The sequence below is a fragment of the Myxine glutinosa genome, chromosome 3 (genome assembly GCF_964187855.1).
Source record: "Myxine glutinosa chromosome 3, kmMyxGlut1.1, whole genome shotgun sequence".
NCBI classification, from domain to species: domain Eukaryota; kingdom Metazoa; phylum Chordata; class Myxini; order Myxiniformes; family Myxinidae; genus Myxine; species Myxine glutinosa.
Window position 1 is genome coordinate 177,719,126 of NC_136263.1, and position 19,275 is coordinate 177,738,400.

The 19,275-nt window shown below is 37.5% G+C and overlaps 1 protein-coding gene across 1 annotated transcript in view; it reads right to left on the bottom strand.

Moving 5' to 3' along the window:
* LOC137424111 (monocarboxylate transporter 12-like) overlaps window positions 1-19,275 on the bottom strand; it is a 51,386-nt gene that overhangs the window by 6,125 nt on the left and 25,986 nt on the right. The window contains exon 3 of the mRNA XM_078774761.1: window positions 6,637-7,198. Coding sequence (XP_078630887.1) covers window positions 6,637-7,198 — 562 coding nt within the window. The remainder of the gene's footprint in view (window positions 1-6,636; window positions 7,199-19,275) is intronic.

Sequence of the window (19,275 nt, forward strand, 5' to 3'; positions counted from 1 at the left end):
CTAAAATGACCCCAATAATGGGTTATTTCAACCCATCTCATACATGGACCAAATTTGGTTACAATATAGTGTCATGTCAGGACATTACAAAAATGTCAAATCTAACAACTTACCCTGCTGGAAAGGTGATGTTAGACCCCCCGCAAAGTACCCCCCAAAATGGGTTATTTCAACCCATCTCATACATGGACCAAATTTGGTCACAATATAGTGTCATGTTAGGACATTACAAAAACATCAAATCTAACAACTTACCCTGCTGGAAAGGTGATGTTAGACCCCCCGCAAAGTGCCCCCCCCTAAAAACGGGTTATTTCAACCCATCTCATACATGGACCAAATTTGGTCACAATATAGTGTCATGTCAGGACATTGCAAAAACATCAAATCTAACAACTTACCCTGCTGGGTAGGTGATGTTAGACCCCCCCCCCCGGCCCCAAAGTACCCCTGTTTCAAGCCATCGTTTACATGAACCAACTTCGGTCACAATCATGTCATCAGGATATTACAAATTATCAAATGTAACAACTTAACAGCTTAAGACATGTCTGTACATTGACATACATCATCATTTAATGCCCCTAGTTTAGTAAAAGTATGCAAATGACCTTGCTAGGCCCTCCTTGGTAATATTTTTTGTAAACTACGGAAGCCAATAGAGGACAACCAATAAAATATTGTTGATGCACTTATAATAGCATGACATGATCAAATATAATATAATAATAGAAGCCTGAATGAAACCAATCAGAGATGATTGACTTGTAGGCATACTATCCTAAATTTCATGAGCATTATATGGTCAAATAGCAAATACATTTTGACCTCTTGATGCCATAATCATGTGAAGTCAGCTCCACTTATCAGAGTAAGCATTCGGTTGTCTTGTTTCCAAGACGTTACCCGTCTCCGCTCATCCCTCTCCTCCACGGCTGCAGAAACCCTCATCCACGCCTTCATCACCTCCCGTCTGGACTACTGCAATAGCCTCCTCTGTGGTTCACCCTCAAAAATCACCAATAAACTCCAATACATTCAGAACTCCGCTGCCCGTCTACTCACTCATTCCCGGACCCGTGACCACATCACCCCCGTCCTTTACAAGCTTCACTGGCTCCCCATCCCCCAGAGAATCCAGTACAAAATCCTCCTCTTGACATACAAAGCCCTCCATAACCTGGCCCCATCCTACCTGGCTGACCTCCTCTCCAGACACACTCCCACCCGCAACCTCCGCTCTGCTGGTACCAACCTCCTGACCCCCTCCATCCGGACCAAATTCAGATCCTGGGGGGACAGGGCCTTCTCCATCGCTGCTCCCACCCTCTGGAACTCACTACCTCACACCATCAGAGACTCCTCCTCACTCACCACATTCAAAACATCACTAAAGACCCACCTGTTCAACGCTGCATTCAACATTCAACCCACAGCATTTAACCCCTGACTATCTCTTCTCCTTCTCCCTCCTTTTGCTTTAAATATTTCCCTATTGATTCTTGTCTTGTCTTTTTGATTCTTGTCTTATATATATGCCGTATATCGCTGCTGTTTGTTTTCTTGATTCTTGTCTTTTTGCAATTGTTGTTTTCATGTATTGTTATGCATTATGTTTTCCACTCTGTCAAAGCGCCTTTGGGCTTCTGGAAAAGCGCTATACAAAATAAATGAATTATTATTATTATTATATATATATATATATATATATATATATATATATATATATATATCTGTATATGTGTCCGGGATGTCCATATAGAAAGGATTGAGAAGGCTCTCAGCATATGGATCGAGGACAACATGCAAAATAATATGCCTTTGAGTGGACCTCTCATTCACGAAAAGGCCAAACAAATTTAAGATCATCTGTCTGGCGCTGGTGCGGGTGGTGCCAGCATGAGTGATGCGTCGAGCAATGATGGTACAAGCAGGGGATGGTTCCATTGTTTCAAGGAGTGGCACTGCCTGGAAAATGTGAAGCTCACAGGGGAGCATGCCTCCGTGGACCACGAGGCGGTAAAAGCGTTCCCTGCTCAACTCTCGAGGCTGATTGAAAAGAAGGGATACCTCCCAGAGCAGGTGTTCAACGCTGACGAGACTGGCCTCTCTTCTGGAAAAAGATGCCCACGAGAACTTTCTTCTCGAAGTGCGAGGATACTCGCGGTATGTGTAAATCATTTGACATGTGTAAACACTGCGCTGAGTGTAACATGTAAAAGTGAAAATGTTTAATCACCTTCACTTACAATATTTGAAACAACACATCCCATATTAATTATCTTTCATTGAAAATTATGAAATGCATGTGAACGACGATGAAATGTACAGAGAGATTTGAGAATAAGAAATAGGAGAAAAGGCGATGGCAGATTATGAAGGCATATTTTATATTTTATGTTTAGAAAAGAGGGGTAAGATAGGAAAATCGACAATTAGGCTTTCTGTTTGCAAAGATTAGCTGATATAAAATGGAGGTTATAAATATGGAAAGAATACCAAAAGTATTACAGAGAAACTTGAAGATGACTCCCGGTTCCGGGTCTGAGCGCATTGGACATTGGCTTACGTAGCGTTTCCTTCCAGTTCATCAAAGCTGTTTTCTGGACATTGTATCTTTCTGTTATAGTTTCATCCATGTGTGCAGTGTGTGGGTGGCTTTGTAGGGTATTACCTGTCTGTGATTGGCAAACTGGCTATTGGGAAAAAAAGAAAGGATTTGACATCACCTGGTCAAAATGCGATGATGGATTCCATGATCTCAGTGATTTAGGAAGCAAGCTGATCGGTTTGCAGTGAAGGGGATCACGTTTTGCACATTGTTTATGTACTGTGGTGATGTTGGTTCACTTCCAAAAAGATGGACGATGACTTGGCACAAATGATAGGGCGAACATAGCATGAAAAGGATGTGCAAGAGAGGCAGAGCATGTTTTTACGACACATGCACTAAATGCCATCCAGTCCAGTTATAGAATCACACTCAAGATTTGGAAGCAAGCACAGAATTGAGGCAATCGGCCTCCTCACAAGCAGAGTCAGTGGTGGTGCCATTTTTAGTAGCGAAAGGAATGGGGAGGGGAGGGAGGACGACAGCATATTCCAGAGACAGACTTAACAAGGTGCCACCATGTTTTAGAAGAGGGAGACAAGTTTGAAAGTTGAATCTTGTGGTGAGTCATATGTTGTTACCTGGCAGATATAGTACACCAGTCCTGAAGTGATATGGCAGCCCTACAGTCCCTGTCAGCGTGCCTGAGCGAACTGCCAGAATAACCAGCAGTGAGGAAGCTCTCTGAGAATAGTTAAAGAGATGGTGACTCTCACAAGCATATGGTCAAGTGAACCAATTGGAGCAGAGGAAGAGCAGGAAGCATTAGCAGGGAAGTTAGTCATCACCAAGTCTAGAAGGGAGGATTTGCCATTGGCAGAAGTCTGGATCAGAAAGTTCACAGATTGAGTCAGGCCCATGAAGTTGCAGAAGTCCTTTGCTGAAGAACCATGGCTGGTGAGAGAGGTAGGAACACTCGGTCAATTGGTGTGGTAACAATTGAAATAATCACACAAGAGGAAAACAGAGTTTGGGATGAGTGGTTAAATGTTGGTCCCACCGTCATGTCCGTGCCGTGCTGCATCTGTGCTGTGTCTTGTCCATGCTGTGTTGTTCTGTGCCAATGTCCCGCTCTAGTGGAGGGTCGCAATGACGAGGCATATTTGAGGAAAATCGAAAATTATTCACCGTTTGAGTTAATTTTTACAGCGATGTAACCCATAGACAATATGAAAATGGTGGTCAACTGCTGAGTGTGACGTCACCGCTAAGCGTGAATAAGAAGAAGATTTCGACTTTTAATTGAAAAATTACCTCCTTTATAAATCGCAAATTGGAAAAAGACGCATATATATTTTGTCGGTGTCCAGGGTTAAATTAGCATTGAGGTGGTCTGAGCATTTGGTTTCTCCTTTAAGGGGCCTTTGGAGTCTTAAAAGTCTTGGGGGCATTACAACTCTGGGGTATTGTGGGTCTGAGGGGGCTTCAATGGTCTTAAGGTTCTTGAGGGACTTCGGGGTCTATACTATAGAGTATCTAAGGGTCTAAAGGTATGGAGGGAGCTAAAGGATGCAAATGTCTCAGCATCTAAAGAGTCTTCAAAGGTCTATGGGGTCTCGGCAGTCTAAATAATATTAAGGTTTGAAAGGTATGCCCCAACAGTATGTAAATAATAGACGTATTTGTATTCAGGATGTAACTTACGTTCAAACAGTACGTAATCAAGAGACATATACCAAGGCTTCGCTTTACGGATGGCTTCATGGTTTCACAGACGGACAGCTTCATGGCCGGACCATGTTTTTCATTTTTATAAAAATGGATAACGGCTTTCAGAGCTCCCCCACCCCCCCCCTCCCCCCTCCCTCCTTCACCCCACCTCATACGAAACATGACTAATAGAGAATATCGTCATTTCAAACTTACCCTGTGCATTTTCAAGCCCCAGGTATGACTTCCCCATCGGTATTAACAAGCACCCAAACCAGATGCAGTGTCTTCCTCTGGGGAGTCTGCCTGGGTGTTGGTATGACGGCATCATCTTTCCGATTGCAGAACCCCATTAAATAAATTACCAAGCCTGCCATGTTCCCACGAGGTAATCCTGCAATATTCAAAGTCCATTCATAGGCAGCGATGGTTGAAACTTTGTGTAGAACACGCCCGGCTATGAACCTTTCGGACCTTGCACCGGTCCACGTCCTTGGGAGTTTGCAGGACGGGGAGTTGCAACTATCAGCTTTTTGGGTGAGTTCAGAAAGTTCCCCAAGTCTTTCGTTGTGCAGAGGCACACCCCTTTCTTGCAGATACATTACCACTTATTTTTGGTTTATTTTAGAAGCTTTGTGAGCCATTTTAGGTAACAATTATTATCTGGCATGCACGATATACGTTTGGCTGCACTGATGACCACAGTTACTAGGGGTTTCTGTGTGTGCGTGCCAAGCAATAGAGGATTAGTCATTTTGAAAGTCGCTTATTCACAGCCAAATGACATGGTTGCAGTTTTAAATCACCACGGTAGAGGAAAAGAGAGTTTTGATTGGTGGCTATTTATTGGTCCATATCAGCAACAATAGATGTCTATATGGAGGCCTGATCATAATGTGGGGCAGCACATCATGCAATCATTATATGGTTGCAGAAAGGAATGAGCTGTCAGAGATATTTCAGCAGGTTAGGGCAGAACATGGGCAGTGGGGTTGGAGCTATTACCACAAACAGTAATCCCACCACCAGGTTGGGGGTTTGGCCTGTATTAATGGAGCATAGATAGGGGCGGAAACCTGCTGGGAAGCAGAAACAGGAGGTGTAGGGAAGGCGGGTGCTGGAAGAGAGAAAGAGGCTCATGGGCTATAGGTGTGTAAGGTTTAACCACTACGTGTCTACAAATCGTCGAATACCAGGTTCCGTTTCAGAATCGCAAGCTTTTCAAATCACAAACATTTTACTTTAATCTTAGTTTGCAGGAAAAGATGAAGCTGGAGGAGAAAGGAATATTATGTTTGCTCCTTTGGATTAAATAAAAATAGGGTCGGTGCTTATGTGTGTAGTCGGGTGAGGCAGAAGGGGGAAGTGATAGATTGAGAGAAGGAGAGCAGAATAGATAAGAAAGGGAGAAAGAGTTAATCGTTGAGGCCTACGGAGTTAATCGTTGAGGCCTATGCATAAATGCTCGCTCATTCTGACCACAAATACCATTGTTAAATGAACACGCTACCATTATGACCTACTGCTGTTATGGCTAATATACCTGCATCATCCATTCACCCTATGATGTCACATACATTGCCATTGTCTCGAGCTTTATTCGTTATTGATTAATTACGGGGATATTTAACAACCACTTTTGTGCACATTAAGGCTAAATTGCATCAATGAATATGAAGAAATTTCAAACTATATTCCTCATGGCTAGTCAAACATATGTATGAAGTTTTGCATCGATTGGTAAGTGGTTCTAAAGAAGATATTTTACATTTCTATTTTCAATCCGATATAGCCACCAGAGAATGTGACTGATGACGTCATAAATTAAATTATTCGCTCACATCGTAGATCAGATAAATGAAGTTTCAGATTTTTCGGTAAGGATTTTGATTCAACCAATTATGGCTGGAATACCACTTCACCGATGACATCATTATATACCCTGTATACCCCCAATGGGGAGCTGATTACATTTGACAAGTTTCAATTCCTTTAGTTGAGTGGTTTTGGAGAATATGATGTTTCATTTTTTCTCTTTAATCAAATATCGCTGCCTTACCATGTCACCTATGACATCACAGTTATCAATAAAATATTCTCTAAGGGGAGTCCCTCCTATGTTTAAAGTTTCAGATCGATCAGTCAAGCGGTTGCAGAGAAAAGTAATTTTAAACTGAAAATATACAGACGTGGACACACACAGACACACAGACAGGCGTTGCAATAGTCTCGCAACCCCTTCCGGGTGAGACTAATTATGGAGAGAGCCATAATTGGATTTCAGTAAGAAAATACTGCCATTTACAATTACAAAAACTGTCCAATTAAGATTATTGGATGAGCAGAAATTGAAAACAGTCAAAAACGCAACTTACTTTCTGTCGATGAACCAGCTGTGGGTTATGTTTCCGAATATGTCCACAATTCCAACAATGGCAAGCAAGAAAGCCGCTTCCCTCTCAGAAACGCCACAGTTGTATGCGAATGGAACAATGTAAACAAGTGGAATTATATACCCAGAGGCAAGGATGGAGGTTGCCACGATGTAAACGAAAAATTCCAGTTGGAGGATCGACGAGTCGGGGTTAAATTTCCTTGGTTTCCTTGGTAGGTTGCAGCAGCCAGGTGTCTGAGTTTGTATTTCAAAATGCTCTTCTTCGTCACAATATTTTTTGGCTGTTAGGATGGAAGGTGTGTGTTCAGGTGGAGGACGGAAGAGTGCAGCACAGACACAGATGTGAGCAACCAGGCCTCCCAGGATGAGCAGGGCCCCGCGCCAGGCATAATTCTCAATGAGAAACTGAGAAACCGGTGCCAATATAAAGGTGCCGACCCCACTGCCTATTGTAGCCAGGCCCATTGCAAATGAACACCGTCGCTTGAAGTAGCGAGTAACAATCGCCACACTTGGTGAATAACATAGGCCGTATCCTAAACCTGAAAGAAAATTAATAACAACACGAATAATAACAAATCTTGGTCATCAACAACATTTCTGAAGCAAATGTTATAAAGCTATAAAAAGATGTTACTCTCGAAATTAAAACAATCTCCTTCATCCACCTCCTCCTTCCCTATCTTGCATACGTGATGTGTATACAGACATGAACTTTTGTGTATACAGACTTGCAGTGATTTGTGAAGTTAATATTGTTTTGCATTTTCATGTACACTACTCATTTGGAAAATTAGTTTCTCCCCTTGTTTGTTTTCTGCATGCTTGTGGGTTGTATGCCATATTCTGTGTATTTAAGAAAATTTGCGTTTTCTTGTGTACATTTTGTTAAGTAATAATCACAGCTTCCATGACGATATTTGAATTAATAATTTATATATAACATGATTCCGCCATGTTGGGTGAGTTTTAGCATGTCTAGCATGTCTGCCCCATTCATGGGAGATTCAATTGAGCCGCTGATTGAGCTGATGCGCCTGAGTCACATCCAGATTTCAGAACTGGTTCATATACCAGCCTTAACATAGCATCAGTAGTTTTGCTTCAGTGATGTGTCCATCTCTGTTCACATACAGTCATGTGAAAAAGTAAATACACTCCATGTAAAGTTTTGACTTTTTCAACATATTTCAACATACAGCTATTTGATCTTCATTTCAACAATATTGATAGATAAAGGTGATATAATATAACAAATATCATGAAACATTTACATTTTGTAGTCCATTGTATAATTTAAATAAACATAAATGCAAATTTCACATGTGGAAAAAGTGAGTACATCCTTGGCTCTAATAGGTGGTATTGCCCCCTTTGGCAGAAACAACCTCAAGTTGGCGTTTTTTATAACTGTCTACCAGTCTCTGACATCGACTGGGAGAAATTTTTGCCCACTCCTCCATGCAGAATTCTTTCAGCTGTGCGATGTTTGAGGGGTTTCTTGCATGCACAGCTCGTTTCAAATCCCCCCACAACATCTCAATGGGATTTAGATCCAGGCTTTGACTTGGCCATTCCAGAACCCTCCATTTCTTTCTTTTCAGCCATTCCTTGGTGGATTTACTGGTATGTTTAGTGTCATTGTCATGTTGCAAGGTCCACCTTCGGTTGAGCTTCAACTTTCCGACAGATGGCCTCACATTATCCTCAAGCACCCTCTGGTACAATGAAGAATTCATAGTGGATTCTATGATGGTGAGCTGCCCAGGCCCTGATGCAGCAAAGCTGCCCCAAACCATAATATTTCCACCACCATACTTTACAGTTGGTATCAGGTACTTGTGGTCAAATGATGTCTTTGGTTTTCACCAAACATGCCTTCTGGTACTGTGGCCAAATAGCTCTACCTTTGACTCATCTGTCCAGAGCACATTGTTCCAGAAGTGCTGCTCTTTGCCTCGGTGTTCATTGGCAAACTTTAGTCTTGCCCTGATGTTCTTTCTGGACAGCAAAGGTTTCCTCCTGGCACACCTCCCATGTAGATCAAATTTGTGCAGCCGCTTTCTAATGGTAGACTCGTGCACTTTGACATCATCAGTGGCAAGAGCTACCTGTAGGTCCCGTGACGACATTCTGGGGGTTCTTAGAGACTTGTTTCAGCATCTTGCGGTCTGCTCTTGGGCTGAATTTGCTGGGGCGGCCTGGCCTGTACAAGTTGGCAGTTGTTTGGAATCTTCTCCACTTGTAGATGATCTTCCGGACAGTCGAATGATTGATTTCAAATTGTTTGGAGATCTTTTTATATATCCCTTCCCAGACTCGTAGGCATCTATAAACTTCTTTCGGAAGGCCTCAGAGAGCTCTTTTGATCTAGGCATGGTGACGCTGCACACTTCAACAACAAAGAGCAAACCAAACTAAATGTCTGAGGTTTAAATAAGACAGGTTCCTCCAAGATCCTCTCTAACGATGTTCTAATCATTTGCACCTGAGCTGGTGCACCTGATTCTAATTTTAGGTATTTGAAGTGGTGATAAATGTAGGGGTGTACTTACTTTTGCCACATGCGAAATTTGCATTTATGTTTATTTAAATTATACAATGGACTACAAAATGTAAATGTTTCATAATATTTGTTATATTATATCACCTTTATCTATCAATATTGTTGAAATGAAGATCAAATAGCTGTATGTCGAAATATGTTGAAAAAGTCAAAACTTTACATGGGGTGTACTTACTTTTTCACGTGACTGTATCTGAAGACTCTTGAAAAGGGGCACCCCTACATCTGGCAAATAAAATACATTTACTTCTTAATGCAGCTGCATGAATCAAATTGGCAACCCTTTAAATGAACTTTTCTTGAGCATTACTTGGTTTTTCCTAAGAACACACGGGTAGTCCAGCATGCACACGAGATTTTTTGAATGCCGCTTATTTTGTATTGTTTGGCATTTTCTACAAGCTATGGAATGTCCCTTCTTTTCTAAAGTTTGCCACATGGCATATTCTTAAAGGGGCCTTTTCTATGCCCGTGGCATTTTCCCCAAGAATGTGTACCAAGTTTAGTTTATCTGTAAACAGTTTAAATGGATGGTTTAACAGAGTTGTGGAAGTCCTGGAAAATAGGATTAGGTTTTTTAGGAGTCGGGGCTTTTTCACTGGGTTGGTCTAAACCAGTGTTGAACAAGCCGAGTGTTCGTAAAGACTTTCAGGATCTCCATGATAGGTATGTCATAGCTCCAGTGGATAAGTCTGCTAATAATTTTGTTGTGGTTTATAAAAAGTTTTGTGTGGAGGTTTTATTAAGAGAGTTAGGCATCAATATGGTTACTTTCACTCGTATAGAAAATAGCGCATCTGTTCCTTGTCATAAGTCGCTCCAGGATATTATCTCTGAGCATCAGGAAGTTTTAGTTAATAATTTCAGTATTAAATGTAAAGAGGTCAATCTTTGTATTCCTCGGCTTTTCTGGATCCCTAAGCTTCATAAGAAGCCGTACAAGTATAGGTTTATAGCTGGTGCCAGGCAATGTACCACCAAACAGTTATCGGTTATAGTTAACTCAGGTTTACAAGTTGTTTGGGAACAGTTCAGGAAATATTGTTCAGCAATTGAGAAGAATTCTGGTGTTAACACTTTCTGGAGCATTAATTCTACTTTGGAGTTCTTGGATATTATTAGATACCTCAATTTCAGTTGAGGTTTTTCATTTTTCGACTTTATATACAAATTTGGATTTAGCAACAGTAAGGGATTCAATCTTAGTAATTGACAAGGTTTTTATTTGTCAGTTTTGATAGAGCATTCTTTTCTAAAAATAAATATTCAAGTTTTCATTGTTTTGAGAAGCAGAAGTTTAAGGATGCTGTTTATTTTATTTTATACTTTTGTGTCGTTTTGTGGGATAATGTTTCAACTGGTTAAGGGTATTCCCATGGGTGGGAATTGCAGACAGCCCCCCTACTAGCAGACATTTTTGTTATTTTCTGGAAGTATTTTCTGTGAATTATCATCGATGCAAAAACTGATGAAGGAGAAAATAAATAGGCTTAGCTAAAATATCGTCTTATACATGTCGTTATATAGATGATATTTGTGTGGTTAACTATAATTTTTTGATAGGCCGCTTTATAACATTTATCCAGTTAGCCTGATTGTAAACAAGAGTGGTAATGATTGCACAGTTGCTGCATATCTGGACATGTTTAAGTTGGACAGAATGGCTTTAGTACAAGTGTGTAACATAAACTTGATGATTTCAGTTTCCCTGTATTCTTGTACATCTTTCCAGGTAGCAATGTACGAATTAATATGGGTTACAATGTCTTCTCATCTCAGCTACTTAGATTTGCAAGAATATGTTCAGTGAAGAATGATTTTGTGGAATATGCTGAGAAGGTATTTTTACCCTCACCAGAGGAGAGTGTATTGAATTTGGGTCCGTATGTTCCTTGGCAAAAAAAATATATATATATATTTGACAATTATGTTGATCACTGGTTTGTTTGTGTGTTTGTGTGTTTATTTGTCCGCTCACTTATACTTGCCTACAGGTCACAATTTTAAACCGATCTTCACGAAACTTCACCACAAGGTAGAGTTTGTGTTCCGAAAAAATCCTATATATTCTGAGGTCAAAAGATCAACATAGGCCAAAGGTCAACCACTTTTTTCGAATTTCTAAAATCCTCAATTTTCATCCAGTTGACTTGGAATTTGAATGCGATTTTCATATCAGCAAACTGAATTCAACCACAAACTATTTTTGAGATAAACATAGGCCAAAAGGTCAACAACCTTTTCAAATTTCTAAAATCCTCAATTTTCACCCAATTGATTTGAAATTTGAATAGGATTTTCCTATCAGTTAACTGAATGCAACCAACAACTATTTTTGAGGTCAACACAGGTCACAAGGTCAACATAAGCCAAAGGTCACCCACTTTTTGTTGAATTTCTAAAATCCTCAATTTTCATCTGATTGACTGGAAATTTGAGTCGGATTTTCATATCGGGGAACTGAGTTCAACCACCAACTATTTTTGGGATCAGCAAAGGCCAAAAGATCAACATAGGCCCAGGGTCAACCACGTTTTTTAAATTTCTAAAATCCTCCATTTTCTTCCGATTGACTTGAAATCTGAATAGGATTTTCATATCAGCGAAGTGAATTCAACCACCAACTATTTTTGAGGTAAACATAGGCCAAATTTCTCAAATTGTCAATTTTCATCCGATTAACTTAATTTGAAGACTATTTTCATATCAGGTCACATAATTCAACCACCAATTTATTTGTGAGGTTAAAAGGATGCTCTACTGAGTGCCATTCTCCTTTGTTCTCTTTTGCCAAGTGTCGCTCTATGAGTGATTTTTCACTTGTTTGTTTGTCTGTCCGCCCAGAACGTGAGTATGCTTTTCTCTGCAACCATTGGTCCAATTGACAAGAAAGTTTCACTGCAGGAGCGCCGCCTCCTGTAGAAGTTGTTAATGACAATTGCGATGTCATAGATCACGTGGTACAGGCGCCATCTTGGAAACACCAAAAAAAATTGCACCTCTATATATCCGAAAACGCTCCATGGGAAAAAATTGAAATATGGCTCTTTGTCAAGTACTCCGCATGGGGAACAACGTATATTCATGATGATGACATGATTTTGATTGTCACGCACATCCAGCCTTCATTATGACGTCACAATTAGACAAGTAGAATGCTTGATCAGATCTGTTTGAAAAATTATTGAGCATGATCTACACAAAGATTGTACAGGAGAATTAAATGTATGACCTCATCGGTCACGTGGTTTGGCTGCCATATTGGATTGAACATAAATCGACGTTGTCAATAAACTACACTAACACAGCAGCTAATATACACCACACAAACACGTCCTGGCGAGTGTCTGCAATCTCCTTGCTCTTCTTTCTTGTCCATCATGTTAAACAGGGATATTTGGCTGATTATTTGATCAGGTCTTGTGAGAATGTCTTTAGATTCGATCGTCACCTTTTCTTTAACTTTGATTGGTTTTCATGTAAACAAGTTCCTATTGCATTGCATTTGATATAATAACATTGAATTAATTATTTTAGTGAAGTACAAATAAATTGATCAAATATTAAGAGATTTAATTTCCATGTTGTGCTCGCTATATGTCACAAAGATTCCCATTTTTATTCATATTCTTGTAAAGCATGTCCCATATTTGCAACACATTTGCTAAACTGAAAGGATAGCTCAGAGGTAGCACACTCGCCTTTGAGCTGTCTCACGTAGGTTCAATTCCCGACCCAAATATGAACTGACATTCTGGTGTTTTGCAGGAAGTGCGTTATGTCAATGAGCACACCATTCATCAGATGAGACTTTAAGCTTGTGTTCCATCTGCCATCGTTTGCTTGCCAGCACACCAGCAGTTATGGATCCAAAGGAGTCCTTCGCAAGTAATTGGGCATCGCAGTCCAGCTGTTAAGCTGGAAAATTGGGTACTTTGTGCAAAAAGCATGAAACCTACCATGGGGGTTCTTCGTGGGTCAAATATAATGTTTAGCCTTGGACCCATAATGGATCTTGCTTATTTTAAGGATGGGGCCAAGAAAATTTTCAATTGGGGGCAATACCAAAAGCAAGTAAGCTCACTTCCACGTTAGTAGTGTAATAATGTTGCTTCTGGGACACCTCCGTTTAACATGGGAAATCCCTATCTAATGTCATTTACCCCCTTGTCTTTTTCAAAAATCATAAACACCTCTATTTCTCCCACCCTCATCTTTATGAACCTTTTGTCTGTAGTACCTATCCTTAATGTTGTTCATTAGACCACTCAAACACTACAAATATTTGTTTTCTCTTATAGACCTATCATCCTTCTTCTACATATCATCTGGCAGATTAATCTTTGACCCACTCAAACATTGACCCATTCACTTCCATATTAATTCTTTCCCTCCCTCATTGCCCCTAAAGACCTCTATTTCTCTCACCCTGTTCTTTACGAACCTTCTAACCTTTTGACATGTTATCCTTATTCATTAGACCACTTAAACACCTGTGATCCCTCTACCCTTATGAACCTAGGATTCCCCCTTGGTCTTATGGTACTCTTACTATCAATGATCCCGAGTAGACCACTGAAACAATGATCCTACAAATATTTGTTTATGTGTAGGAAATAATTTATTTCGCCTCCAACTTCCATCACCATCTAATATATTATTAAAGAAGAGGTTTGAGTTTGGTTCTTTTTCAAGATATTTTAACTGAGCTAAGATAAAATGGTAAACCTCCCTCAATGTTCTTGTTTGAGCACCTCCAGTGCCACATACCATTTTAAAATTATAGTGTATATTTTCCTGACAACCATCAAAGTTTTCCGTCCACTCAAAAATATTTCCATGTTTTTTACCCAACTCACCGGTATTTAAATTAATTCTCTTATTTGTTTTGTGAACTTTTTTACCAGTTGCCTTTTCAATTATACCTATTTGATATTTTTCACATTCATTATGTTTTCCATTTATATACCAAGGTTGATTACACCTCCACTCTTTAGTCTGGTTGATACTTGGTTCTATCATTTATATAATAGTAAAAAAGGCGGCGGTAGCCCGTTAAAATCCCCAACCCCCCCCCCCCCCCTTTTTAACTTATCACTTATATATATCTTATCACTTATATATATCTTATCACTTATGTATATCTTATCACTTATATATATCTTATCACTTATATATATCTTATCACTTATATACTTATATAACCATAAGGGAGACTATCAATTCCATTTTCTAAAATAAACCTCTTATCATCAAAAGCCCCCAATGCTTTCTTATTTATCTCTTCTGAATATAATTGATGTTTATAACTTCTTATTCCATTAATCTTTCTAAACTCTTCTTTCTTTGTTGTTAAACAGTTATAATAATCCTTAAAGTTTATTGTTTCTTTAATAACATTTTTCTTTACACCTTTTAACTTCTTATCAGTCTTTTCAACGTTATTCACAATGTATTTATAAGCATAAGCCTTTGACCTCAATCCCACAAATTCACTCATAACATTTCCTCCTAATTCATCCTTGAACTTTCCAATCACCTTTTTATTTTTAGAAGAGAACAACTCACTCTCTGGACTGTAATTACTCGTGTCATAGATATTAATGTCTCTTTTCATGTCTGAATAAACATCGTTGGTATTAATTTTCAAAATAAAACTATCTGTATCCATATAAAGTAGATTAACATCATTTTGATATTTCTTCCTCAAGTTATTATAAAAGTAATCATACATTAATGACTTTGATAAATCAAGAATTGTTGTTCCAATATAAATAGGTTTGTTCATTTCAATACTCTCTTTAATCAAATGGATCGCACAAAAGTTCTCAGTAAAGACCTCAGCTCGAGTAAAACTCGGTCTATTAATTAATTTTGATGCTTGTTCCCAAGATGTTGATAGTCTGATATTTTGTCTTTTCCTCACATTCTCCATAGTCTTACCAAAGACCGCATTATTCATTAATTTATAAAAGTCTTTCTCAAAATCTGTTTTTGACTCTGTTCTTCTTTGTGTATTAAAATCAATGTACCCCTTTAACCAATGACTTTGATTGAACTTTAGAACCCTATGGATCTTCTCTACTCTTAGACCTTTTGATAAATATTGTCGCAAATTTCTTTGGTGTAGAACATAATTTTTCTTGTTATATAATGTAGTAAGTAATTTTTCTGTTGATTCACCTATATCAAACGATCGTTGATAATCACTCAACCATTCTTTCTTTGGACTTTCTTTCTCACAAGCAAATGGGAGATCTTTGTGTAGGTTATGGAGTTCCTCTGGATATTTTAAATCAATTTCAAAATAATAACCAACTTTTTCTTCATCCAATTCTTTTTGTGTAGAGATACATACATCTTGTAAAACGTTTTTGTAGTCTTTTTCCTTTACCCATCTAAGTTTTCCATAAGGAAGAGCCTGAGACATTGCCCAGCCATACAGGTTGTTCGCGTCATAGTACATCAAGTAAGAACTCTCTTTCGTTGGATCATAATTTGGAAGATATTTGTTATTTGCTTTTGCGTATCTACTCGAGCAGACTTGTGAAATTCCACCTCTTTTTGCCTTTTCAATCATCAAAAGCATATCAACATCGATTATCAAATCCAAATCTTGTTTTGTCATTTTCAACATCGCACTCCAGGCCAATCCAGGTGCTGTGTAGTAGTGAGCAGGATCCAATCCATATCCAGTGCGACAAACAGATCTAAAGGCTTCAAATACATCGGCCAATAAAAGCACATCAGTTTTGAGATACAAATCGTGATACTCGCCAAGATTCTTGATGTTATATTTTTCCCAAACATTTTGTGCGTGTACATAATCTTTATCAGATATATGACTATTATTTAATTTGTTATAGAAATTTTCTTTTGAAGGAAGTTGTGTTTCATTGAATCTCTCAAATGAGTCCATATAGTCATAGGGGTAAATTCCCTTTTGTGTTAGAAAATCTTTATCTAAAAAATACTCTGAAAGACATGGAAACTCTTTTAGATTTTGAACCAAGTTAACCAATGGACTTGCCATGAATTTAAATGTATCAAGAAATCTGATATGAGTAATAGGAGATGTGTGAATTGTTTTTGTGAATGAAATGTATTTCTGATCCGTGTTTGGAATTGCTGAGATACTTCCAGAAGTCTTTGAGAGTTCCTTGATAAATAGATGTGTATCATAATGAGCGTTGTTATGAAGAAAGACAGGAATGAAAGAGGGGAGTTGATAATTAATATTACAACTTTGATGAGCCGGACCTCTATATTTACCAGTGAGATGACAATGGTCTCTAACCTCTAGACCTTTACCAATTTTCTCCTCACAAATATGACAGACATTGTTTTTTATAAATTCCCTTTTTTCTTTACTTGTTAAGGACATTGGTTTATTGGTTTCTCTCATTATCTTGGTTAATCGAACACAGTCTTTTTCTAGTCGTTTCACAAACTCCTCTGGGGTATTTGAGCCTCTATACATCTCTAACTTGTTATATTTATCACCAACGGATGATTTGATATAATAACAAAAACCACAAGGAGTATGTTTTTGATATTTATTTGTGTATGATTCTTTTGGATCTTGAGAAGCAGTATCAATTTTTTCTAAAATACTTTCAAAATCAGCATATATAACAAATGGATGTTTGATCTTTTTATTTTCATCTTTGAATGTGATCTTTGAGCCTTCTTTAGGCATATTGATTACCGTTGATTTATGTTCGCCACAATAATTTGAATGTTTATCTAATCTTTCTTGTGAATTGAAGAAGTTAAGACAACGCAAACAAATATATATTTTATTTGTTCTCTTACAGACTTGTGGTTTTATTAATTTAGCAATATCTTTGATGTATGTATAATGTGAATTTTCGTCTGAATTAAAATATAGAAGATTAATATGAGTTTGTTTACAATTGTCAGAAAGCTTTAAAACCTGAATGTTGTTTGTTTCTGTTAGACCATAAACATTAACTGATAAATTATTCATCTTTTCAAATTTAGGAATATCATTTAAAGTCATCGGAAACTTTAGATCTTTCGTATTTAATGTATTCTCATATTTTTTATAATGAGATACTCTTTCATCATGAAAATGTGGAGGATGTAAGTGTGCTAAAATAGACCAGAGAAAACATTTATTGTCTTTATTTTTGATATTGATAACTGCTTTTCTATTTTTGATAACACTGGGTAAATCAATGTAAGAAGAAGCTTTTAGAGGATCTGATTTAAGAATATGAATGTCTATGTAAATAATTTTTCCTATATTGAATCCACTTCCTACGATTGAATTATCCACATCTTGCTCTTGTTTAATAAGTTCATCATAGACTCCTGATGTTTTAAAATCTTGATATGAAGATATAAAGTGTGGCTCAGTTCTCATGTATGGTGCATCTATAACTCCTTCATCCTTTGTCATTTCTAATTTTACTCCCATATAAAATTTAAGTGGTTTCATTTCCTTTAGTGTTTTTTCAATCAACGTTTGAACAGCAGGTTTAACTATTTCTACAGCATCAACTATAGACTCTGGTTCAGGAGGTTTGAAGTTAAAGACTCTTATTTTAATATGTCCTTTGAATGCTCCATCAGAGTTTTTAGTTGTGATAAAATTTGATAAATGTAGATTTGTTTTAAGATGTATTTTGAAGCCTTTCTTGAGGATATTTTTATTACATGTAGAACAGTGTTTTGTTTCAGGTGGAAGAGGGGAAAGTTTGTTTAAAATGTTGTATGTATGTTTTGCGGTGAGAATATGTTGTTTATAATATTTTACTTCCTTCTCGCAAGTATCACAATAAACCATATTTATAGCGTGAGAAAACGTGGTGTTTTATATATATCACTGTGCTTAAAATAAAACACTTTTGAGCTTTACAGCTCCGTTTTATATATATCGCTGTGCTTAAACTAAAACACTTTTTCACTCAGAATCATCTAAGTCATAACTATCACATGAATACTCAGAATCATACTCAGAGTCATCAATAAAGCTACTCTCATAACTATCATTTGAGCACAAACTATTAGTATCATAACTATCATCTGTGTTCAATGAAATACTATCATCACTATCGTCCGAGTTCAATGAAATACTATCATCACTATCGTCCGAGTTCAATGAAATAGTAAAATCTTCACTGCTGTATTGACTCATATTTAATTAGCAAGAAAAATATTCCCATCAATATCTATATACTTTCTTTCATTAACAGATTCAATCTCTACAATTTATATATCAAAAGTTATCTTTAAATAATCTCTAACTATCATAGAACGAAATGACATTTCACCAGAAATATTAACATCATTCATTTTACTTAGATCTACACCCTTTGGATTATTAAAGAAAATACAAATGTCTCCTCTAGAATTATTAATGGTCTTATCATTCTTTTTCAAAGTATCGTGGTCAATCACTTTTTCAAGCTTTGAATAAATTGCCAGGAGTAGAGGAGAAACTTTTGTTAGATTTACTTTAATGGATGTCTTTCCAGGTATAGTTAGAGCTCTTCCTTTAAATGAAATAGAGGGGCTCATGTTATTTTCCATAACTGGTTTTACCCAAAAATTTCCATATTTATCTTTGTTCAATTTAACATCTTTGACATATTTTTCTATATCTTCCACCGAAGTAGAGATTGATTGAAATTTGTCTTTTGTGCTTTGAAACATTGTATTTATTAATGAATAAACTTGCGTTTAGTTTAAGCAAAAATTTACCACATAAATATGATAAGTTCTGAAGGATATTTAGAATTTCCAGACTCTCCATATGATAAATTAGAGAATTGTCCGGCTTGTGATAGAATAGGGCTTAATAATGAGGGTTCATATAAACAATGTATTTTCTGTGATTTAATTTTAATTAATGATAATAAAAAATATAAAAATATATATAACTCTTTTAAATTAGAACCAAAAATGAATTACTTTACAAGATTAATAAGAGAGATGAATGTTAAGTATTGTGATGATAATACACCATTTCTTTCAAGGGAAGAGACTATTTGTATTGAGGAAATGTATAAGGGTTTAATGATATTT